General features: G+C 40.1%; 1 protein-coding gene across 1 annotated transcript in view; it reads right to left on the reverse strand.

Annotated features, from left to right (window-relative positions):
* SHISA9 (shisa family member 9) overlaps positions 1-10,032 on the reverse strand; it is a 184,388-nt gene extending 174,356 nt beyond the window's left edge. The window contains 5 exon segments of the mRNA XM_086622477.1: positions 2,215-2,328; positions 2,331-2,341; positions 9,427-9,445; positions 9,448-9,708; positions 9,711-10,032. Coding sequence (XP_086478603.1) covers positions 2,215-2,328; positions 2,331-2,341; positions 9,427-9,445; positions 9,448-9,708; positions 9,711-10,032 — 727 coding nt within the window.
* Between the last annotated feature and the right edge of the window lie 257 nt (positions 10,033-10,289).

Consider the following 10,289-nt stretch of genomic DNA (forward strand, 5'->3'; position numbering starts at 1 on the left):
TAGCTGCTTGCTTCTGAGGTTTCTATCTGCAGCAGGAATGCCTGAGCTGCATGTGAAGCAGTCTTGGGACTGCCCCTATTCATTGCTCAGTGGATTAAGATAGCTCCAAAGTAGAAGTAGTAATCTATGTTGTAAATTGCAGTGGTGCAAGAGCTGTTTCATACATAATTCTTCCATCTGTGCCAGAGGTGCTGAGACAGGGGTGGTACAGGTGTCTGAGGTCATCATAAGCCAAGATCCTAAGGTACTACTAAATGTAACTTTTTTTCTTCCTTGATGCAGTAACTGTCACTCTGAGTTGTGTTTATATGCAAGAGTTTATAGAAGCAAGGCTTAAATCTGAATTCAAATCCAAGAAACAATGAATTTAAAGACCTGCTGTGTTAAGTCATATATTTTAGTATACAAAGAGTTTAAAACAAAATATCTCAGTGTGATGATTACAAAAATCTAGATACAATCAATGCAGTAAGAATATCTTTACTTTCTGGCTCCTTTATTAGCTGGGATTCTGAATAAACTTTTCACCTATGAAAGAAAATAAGGATTGTACCCTAACTTCATTATCATTTGGCATCTTTCTTCCTGAAACATGGTCACAGGGAGGATCAGAGATCAGCAAAGCGCTAATACACAGAGCAAAGAGATTACAGTGCATATTCTGCTTCTCCTTAAACCTTCAGAAGTTCCTCACCTCAGCTCCAGGGGGCTAGAGCACCCTTGATTGAGAGAGAAGCACAAGTTCTCTCCTCCAGAAGTGGTGGGTTTTGACAGTTGGGAATGTAATACTGCAGTATGTATGTACTTCCCCCTCTGCAGCGTAGAACTGCAAGGCCCAGGTGGAAGTACTTTGCTGGAAGCAGTGCAGACAGATTAGGTGTCACACTTCACTATATGTGGTATCTTTATTAGAGGTCACAGATTTAATTCTGTAAACAATGCGCATAAGAAATTGCAGTCAGCCTCTGCCACAAACTAGAGTATCAGGAGTGCGTGCAGCATATCAGTCCTGCTCTTTCTTGCCATTGTTTTTTACACCCTGCCCCCAAAAGGAAAGCAGTAAAATCTCACAATAACTGCACAGTGCAGTCTAAAAAACTCATTCTTTGTCTAAATATAAGCAAATTTTCTGCTTTCTGTAGGTACAGAAAGATAAGGAAAAGACTAGTGCATATACTTTAAATGTTTCAAAATCCAAATACCAATGCAGAAGTGTATTTGCAGTAAAACGCACATTTACATTGATCTGCAGCACAGAATAAAGCCATCCATTCTCTAACAATCTAAAACTTCCTGAATGATACCCTTTTCTTTCATAAATATATTGAAGTTGAATTCGTAAATACATTATCTATAATTTGTGTGCATTTATATATATTTATATATGTGTGTGTATATTTAAGATATAGATGAATATAAAATACATAAATATATATCCAATTTAAATTACACTGAATTGTTCAGCACAAAAGGAAAATATATTTGAGCACAGGAGAGATCTGTAGTGTGGTCTAATACAAGACTGAGTAATAAGTCCTGCCTAGGACTTCAAAACCTCTTGAAATGTCATCATATTTCCTCTGAAGTTCCAAGGGGCACTTTTTCCTTGCTTTCAATAACATAAAGTCATAATAGCAGATACCGAATAAAAAATATTATTTAAAAGCCTAAAATAATAATTTTTGTCTCACCTTTCCCTTAGGAAAAAAAAAAGAGAAAGTGAAAACCACATACAACTCAATGCTCTCCAGGAAAGTATTTAACTATTTTACTAGTGGAGATGATGTAACAGCCTAAAGAGAGTGCTTTCCTACTGGATGTGACAGCCCTATGAAACATCTTGTTAAATCTTGCTGTAAGCTTAACTATTTGTGTTTTGTATAGCAAACCATAGAAATAAGGCATAGCTTGACGAGCTGAGCAAAAACACCAGGTAGAAGGAGACAAAGATACAAAACCAAGATTAGTCAACCAAGACAACTAATTAAAAATAAATATAATAACTAATTTTTCTATTCAAAATGGCTTTCTCTTAGTGTTGCACTATTTGCATTAGGAAATCCTAAATATTTCTAGTTCTGAAATAAAGAATACTTCTAATTTGCAAGAAACCCATGTACTCTCAATCTTCATTTGACATCCAGCAATATTTGTTTCATAATGCTCATTTAGTGCCAGCATTCCAGATATTGATAAAGTTGTTAATGCACTTACGTAAATTATTTGGAGGAGGTCTCGTCTCCATGTTTTCATAATGTTGCACATGTACTACAATGTTTAGATCTCTTTCCATATGATCTGTTGTACAAGGACCTTGAGGTCGCATACATCAGCAAGAGCCCTGAAAACCAAACAAAATCAGAATGAACCTGCAAAATCTATAAGGTGTTACCTATATATTGCAAGGTTTTTTGAGTTTGTGATGCAGTCCGTCACAATGCCTGTGGAGAAACCAGCTCCATTCACAGCAAAATCAAGGAATCAGATTCATTGTGAGACTTCACACCTAAGGCTCTTTTAGGTTGTATCAGACAGTGTGCTAGCAGTAAATAACAGAAACACAGTAAGTTCTTTAGCTGTCTTGGCTTTGCAGGAACATGTTGTAAGCTTGTTGAGGACTTGTAGAGTTCTGCCATTGCACGTGCTCGGTAACATTGCCATCTTGAATAAGCTGAGCGCCTCAGCACCTAACTAGTTATCTTCCACCTAGATTACCAGCAAGGCCTGTCAAAGTAAGTTCTCACACGTGCATTTGCACAGAGCACCACACGACCCAGTGGTCTTGGCCATTTCATTCAAAAAAGTTACAAAAGTTACCAAAGTTGAAAGGTCCAATGATTTTCATGTAGCAATCCAGTGGGCATAGCACTCTTCATGATCAGGGATTTAAGCTTTTCCTATCCAGAAGGGGAGATCAAAATCTCTTTCTAACTTCTATGAGTGTCCTAGTCATTAAGATGGAGCAAAGGGCTTGCACAGCAACACTCCTTGCTGCCTTTGAAGCCAGTTCAGAAACAGGATGAAAGGCTTTATGCTAGCAAAGAGGGAGCAAGCAAAAAGATTCTTAACAGTTAGGCCAGACCCAACCTGATACTGGTTAGGACTTTTTCTGCAGAGCTGCGGGCAGTAACCATGTCTGAAAGAGAGAAGGATTCCTCCTGCGCTGGTGGATTTTATAAGGACTAGTTTCACTGCGGAGCGTCCTGCTGAGTGCAAGTCCGTTCTTAGGCATACGGATAAGTACACACACCTGTACCAGCCCTGTGAATCCAGAGTTAGTGACTGAGTTTTAAGCTCTGAAACTCTCAGCATGGCAACATCTAACTCTGTCTGTGACGCTGGGCTGTGGAGTTTTACCACCGACTTCTGTAGGAGCAGGATTAGCCCCTGAATATGCCATATAACTACCTGCTGAACTGCTGTGCATACCACATCGTTGGCCCCACCTGCAGAAGCTGTTGCCTTCAGCAAAGGAAAGCTATGGTATATGTTACCGGTGTCTTCAGGGTTCAGTGCAAGTCTTCTATCCAGGTCAATGCATCATTGACCATTATTTGCCTCCTTTTTGTTCTACTAGTTTTAATTTTTACAACTCCTTGAGCTATTTTTTTAAAGGGAATGCATGCATTTCTGGGCACTGTGCCCAGTTTAGTTTAATTTTCTGCAAAATTATACAAAGTGTCCCAGATATTGCATCAAGAAAAACTAGTTTATAAACTAATAAATAAATAAAAATAAGCACAGTCACTGGTGAAAGCCATGCCAGTGCTGTCTAGCTCCTCCACTGTGTTTCTGTGGCATGATGATTTCTTGATCGAGAAGCACTGTACTTTTAAATATTAAAAAGTAGCTTCCTTTAAGTTACAGAGAGGAATTCTGAGCTGGATCTTGCTTTCAGATTGCAGGAACGTTGCTTTGGTATACAGCTGAATGATACTGTTTCATTGTGTTTATGGCTAGCATTATGTTATTAAAATATTAGTTACAGTTGTGATCAACATGTTACAGAATACTCTGTTGATACTGTAAAAGGTCAGAAGACAGTAACCAAATGATTAATGGTATCAGAGCAATGCTCCCATTTCAAGCAATGCTTATACAGCAGAAATAGCAGAGCTGGCCTACATAGCAGAATAATAAAAATTCAATAGAAGAGATCTCACAAAGGTATGTAAAAAATGATGCAAAAGGAAAGCATTATATTGCAAAACCTAGTTTAAAATAAGTGAGGACCAAAACCATTAATATCTAGTCAATTTATGCAAATATGTCTCTATAAAAAGGAAATTATTGACATCCATATTAATTCTAATTCCAGAGGCAGCTCAACACTTTTCTGGGAAGGAAAGAAAAGCAAATTAAAGTTCCTAACTTCGGTGTGGGAGTTAAAACTGTGAGATCTCGTAATACATGGATTAGCATTTCCCAACTTTGTGAGAGCAGGTTTTCAGAAATGCTTTCCTCATTGCCCTTAATCTGATGGTAAATATTTTTCACTGCAGACTTTAAATAACAGCCCATATGATAGCAGATTAACTACTGCCTGTCTGTGAAAACACCAACTAAGTTTTCCACCATTTTAGAATGGCTTTTTTCAAAGGGGTTTTAAGGAATTAGCTGTCCAACTCCAACTATATTAAGAAAAAAGGAACTACTCACCATCAAATTCTACTGTTAGAAACACACCACCTATGTTTACACTGTGTTAGCCAAACTTGTACAATCTTCTCAGGGCAGAATAGCTCATATAACAGAGAGCTTGTCCTTATCTTCCACTAATGTCAGGGAGAGTTAAAAATGTGTAGCAGCTTGTATCACTGAAGTACACAGGAAATGCTGCACCTGCATTTTGTTCTTTTAGGGATTTGTCCATATAAGGAAACGGATAAAGGAAGGTTTGTACCCCAGTACATGACAAAATCCTTGAATAGATATTTGCTTTGAAAAATTCCACATAGGCCAACAGCCTGTTACAATACCTTCAGGCATGTCTCACCTGAATACTGTCATATAAATTTTGTTCATTATCTGAAGAAATTGTTAGAGTGGGTCCCATTGAAAAATTATATATACATAGAGGGTCTTTATCTACACCTTTGCTATACTGAATGATGTTTTAAGGAAATGCGAAATACAAGATAACCTTCTATTCAGGTAGCTATATGATTAGGTCCTGTGTGTTGATACTGACTGCAGTATCACAGAAGTGGAGAAATGTTACCTACATAGGAGTTCACGTCCCAGAACTACCCAAGTATCACAAAACTTCAGCACTTCTCTTGCCATAAGATTTTTCTCTTTGGATATGTAATATCATTTTCATGTGTTACTAGGAACGTGTGGAACTAGGCGTTTCTCTTATGGGTACAAGCTTGAAGAAGCTGAAACACAGGTTATTTCATGAAAGGTCACTAGTCATATTCTGCCTCCAAAACTGGGTCAAAACCCATAAGGGAAATAATTTCACACATAAAATTCAGGATTTTGGTAAGTCAGATATTTTTGGCACCAGGAACATGCCTTTCAAATCAACAAAATACTGAACTCGTGAGCTCAGCACATTGTGAAGGAAGAAAGAGCTCAAATAGTTCACAATGTTTGGGAAGGCTACTAACTTACTGTCAGAAGCAGTGCTTCAAAAAACAGGAGCTATAGTGTATGAGCATGATAGTAAATATTGTCCTTTCAGTTTTTGGGTTATTTTCACATTCTTCACAAGGATTAGGGAAGAAGGCAAAGGTGTGGTTTTATTTACAGAAAAATCTCCCCCATGAAAGAGAAGTAAAGCTTTTCCCTTTTCTGCTTTTTCAAGAGAGGATTCTCCACTTTAACTGATGGAGCCTGGAATCCCATTGATGTAGTCTCAAGCAGCAAGAACATGCTGCCCTCATATGCCTAACAGACCTTTTAGGTCCACTTCAGGAGGCAGATCAATTCTCTTTCCTTTTAGGCACAAAACTGCCCCATTCATCCCCTTTGCCATGTCTGATAACATACACCGTCTTATTCCTTTCTCTTAGAAAGCAGAAGGGTAAAGGAAGAATCACTTTGTTTGGATACTACCATCACTGCTTAGTTCTTGGACACTGTGGCTGAAGGGAATATTTATCTCCTTTTAATGTCAAGTAACAAATTTAAAAACTAGGAGAATGATATAAACAAGACATTATCATACAATGTCTAAAACTAAATATGCCATGTAGAGTTTATACTGTACTTCCCTCTCCATTTTCATCTTCCAGATTTACAGTTCCATGCCAACAGTGTTTTACTGAAAAGCACTGATCTAACAAGAAAGAAAATGTCAACAGTGCCACACTTGACCTTTTTTCTCAAAACAAAAGGAAGTAAACAAACTCTCTAAAAAAGTACAAATTTTGACTCTTTTTTCCTAAAAGGACTTACTCAACAGAGATTTATTTCCTATGGATTGCTTTCACTAAATAAATACATTTTCACAATGCTTTCTCATTGTCAAATATTTCAGGAAAGTCCTGTGAAATTAGTGGAGTGTTGGTTTGCTTTGGTATAGCAGTAAACAAACCGTCATGAAAGGCAAGCGTATGGAGACTACACTCACCAAGCCTGTGAAGTTTCCTTTATTAACATTGTACCACTCTTACACATACCAGTGTCTTACTTCAACAGCAGATCCACTGACTGCAAGATGAAATAATGCAAGGAATTACGTGTGGCACAGTTTTGCTTCCTATTTATAAGTCAATGTTCTTACTCCCATGTTTTTAAATATTTTTAGTAAATCAAAAATGGAAATATATAATTTACACCAGTTGTATTCTGTTCACTTTTTTAAAAAAATCAACCCTCATAAAAAAAGATCAGTTTACAATAAGCATTGTAATTTTTGATGAGCAGTACCATCCATTCCATAGGTGAATTTGTTCATAGGAATGAAGAGGATTCAAGTGTTTCATGTAGCCATTGGCTAGGAAAGGAAAAGGAGACAATCTTAGCTAAGGAAATAGATGACAAATCAGCCTCTGTGTGTTTCTTGCTGTCAGCCAAAATGGAGTAACACTTAGTACATTTGGTTTGGCCTACCAAACGCTCTCAATGCGTTATATTTTTTCTTATTAATAAGGTTCAGTACAGAAGAAAAAAAAACAAACAAAAGGAGTGTTCTTTTTGTTTTGTTTTTTGATGTTTCCGTGACGAGTGTTATGAAAGACTGTGAATATGAATATAGGCTACATGTTATTTTAATTGTTGGTACTATTAACTGTTTTGAACAGATGCATTATTTCTTAAGCATTGCAGCGTTTCTTCCGAACATTAGTAGTGTAAAATGAGCTAGGATGGAATATTGTAGTTAAACACACATTCGAGAACAAAGAGGTTACTTCAATTCTTCACTCAATGAACAGATTTTTAGATTGCTGAAAGGATTTACAAATCTAATTCCTTTTCAAATTAATGGTAAGCCCACCCCACAGCTGTAACAAGAGTAAGAACTTTTTTTTAAAAAAAAAAAAAGTGCGATAGCACTGCTTTTTCAGAACATGACTGGCTATTATGTGTACTGAGTGGGTGACTGTTTTTCCATGTGATCATGACTTTTCAAGTTTCTACATAATCCTGACTTGAATATTTTCATGGCAAGAAAGTACAAGATCACAGACACTGTTAAGTAATCAGGGTAACAGATGACCTTTTCTAAGAACCACTTCAGAAACCTAATCTTTATGCATACATGACTGAAGGATTAAGAATGATTTTCCAATCCCCTGTAATTCTATTTCCATAAACTAAGACAAAATAGCCTTTCAGAATGCTTCACACCTGTACTTTAGATAGCAAATATTTCTACTAGTAGAAATAGGACCTATTCAAGCCATGTGTAAGCAGGGATGGGTACAAGTTCACTTGTCCTGGTTTTTCTAACTGTTACGAGCCCTTCCTTTTTTGCCTGCGTGGAGACACTAAAGGAAGAGGCAGAAGCAAGGGAGAGCTTTTTCCAAACAAGCTCTGTAGTTTAAGAGTAAGATTTAAAAAAGAAATGTTAAGTTGACTAAATTTTCTGCAATGTGCTTTGTTCCTCAGTAGTAAAAGCGTATCCATATCAGCCAGTTTATAAATAGCAAATAATTGCTAGTGAACTGTGGATGCATTTGCAAGAGTATTTTGTGTCTTTCTCTGTTCATTTCAGGATAAGCAGTTAATTAAAAAGTCATGCAGAAACTTCAGTAAAAAAATAAGGCTCCAGGTGTTGAGTTGATTGCTGGGACTATCTTTCAAAGGATGACTCTTCATCTAATCTTTGAAGATTGTGAACTACACTGTTACCAGTCAGGCTAAGAGGAAGATTTCTGCCACACTGCACGTCCAGTAGAAGGTATTCATTTAATTGCATTTCATCACTAAATTTGCCTAGTATGCTGGGATCTATTTAGACTCCTTAATGGAGCTGTTTGCCTTTTTTAATGCCTTTTCCCCATCTGCTTTACTTTCATGTGCCTGGGATTAGCATAAAGAATCAGACAGACTGCAAACTTGACAAATGTGTTATGCCTTGATTTTGAACTGCTGTGAAAATCTGGGTTCGGAATATGCTGTTAAAGCCATTGGGCTCTGTCCTGAGTTGCCCACCTGCCTGTCCACCACTAGGCAGCCAGTATCTGGAGTAGACGGTACACAGCATGCCTAACTCTAGGTGGGGGAGGTTCTCTTTGACATAACTCAGCCATTATACTGTGGATACAGAGTATAACACACACATATATGGATGAGACAAGACTTTCATATTCCATTTTTTACCTCTCAACAGTAACCAAAGAAATGCTAAGAATTTCTGCCGTAGCTTTTCCTTTTTGTGTCTCCCTCTTCCCTTCCACTCTGGCTCATTTTCACAGCTTAGAAATTTTACAAATAGCTCACACACTTGCAAGAGTTGGGGGAGTAGGGAAGGTCCTGCCAAAACCATTTTGCAGCTGGAGAAGGAGGGCGAGATGACATTTGTTTACATCCTTCTGTTGAGAAGTAAAAACATTTTCCAAGCTTTGAAACAGTTGGAAGAAGGAACTCATCGGGCTTTCTATAATTCAGTGTTGCTGGTTTCAGGAATTTTTTTTTGTTTTCCTATTCATGCACAGTATATACAGGAACACTTGCTGGATCTAGATGGGGAGATGGTCAGGCACTGCAGATAAAAATGGGCTACTGTCTGTGCAGACTCCACAATTATATCTAGTCTTCCTCAATATGCATGTACTTTAATAACCTGAGCTTAGGGAACCACAGGAGCTCTGCTCTCCAAAGTTGGTGTCTCTCGGTCGCCTTGCAGGGCAATGCAGCCTGCCTGGCAGGAGTTACTTGTTTAGCAGGAACACGTGAGCTTCTCTCTCCTCTTTAGGGGTTGGGGGGGAGGTAGCACGGAAAAGGACCCTGCTGCCTGGCACTCAGCCTTACCTGGACATGTGCTCCCGCTGGGTCTGTGCGCCTTCTCCAGCCCTAGTTTGGTGAAGATCCCCACCAGCACCATGACTGCCACAACCCCACAGATGATGTAGACAATGAGGTTGGTTTTATCCCTGGTAGGGTCATGCAGAGGGTCGTCTATGCGGGAAGGAGGCTTCCCAGTGTTCATCCACAACGGCGTCTCATAGTTTGTGCAGGTGCTTTGATCCAGCCTCGTCTTCTTGAACTTGCAGCAAAACCTGAAGCCACAAGTGCCGCAGCAGAAGATGAACTCCCCGAGCTGCAGTTAAAGGGGGGGTCCCACTGCCCCATCACGTCAAAGTAGCCCCTGCAGAAGTCTGGCGTGGGAGGTGGCTCAGAGGGGTCTAGCTGTTCCCCAAGGCTGGAGTGGTTTCCTCCTGAGAGCACCACGAAGCTCCCCAGCTGCTGGCCAGCTTTCTCCTGAGCCCGACACACCAGCGTGAGAAGGTCTGCCACCAAGTAGCCGAAAAGCAGCCGAATAAAGCCTTCCATTCTGCCTCCCAGCCCCAGCTCAGCGATGCCGCCGCCGCCGCCGCTCGAGCTGCTGGATGCTGCGCTGCGCCAGGAGCTGAACATAAAGAAAGGGGCTCCGTGAGGGGCCGGGCGTCCGCTCAGCCCGCTCCCGCCTTCAGCACCACAGACAGCCGCGCGCGGCCGGGCCGGGCCGGGGCCGCCGCCCCCCGGGCAGGGTCCGCTGCCCGGCGCCGCTCCGCTCCGCGCCGCTCCAGAGGAGCGAGCGCGCGGCACTTGTGGAGTGGAGTGCGCGGGAGAGGGAGCGCGCGGGAGGAGGAGGAGGAGGAGGAGGAGTACCGAGGGGTGGAGGTGGCGGCGGG

Source organism: Tauraco erythrolophus, chromosome 17 (genome assembly GCF_009769465.1).
Source record: "Tauraco erythrolophus isolate bTauEry1 chromosome 17, bTauEry1.pri, whole genome shotgun sequence".
NCBI classification, from domain to species: Eukaryota; Metazoa; Chordata; class Aves; order Musophagiformes; family Musophagidae; genus Tauraco; species Tauraco erythrolophus.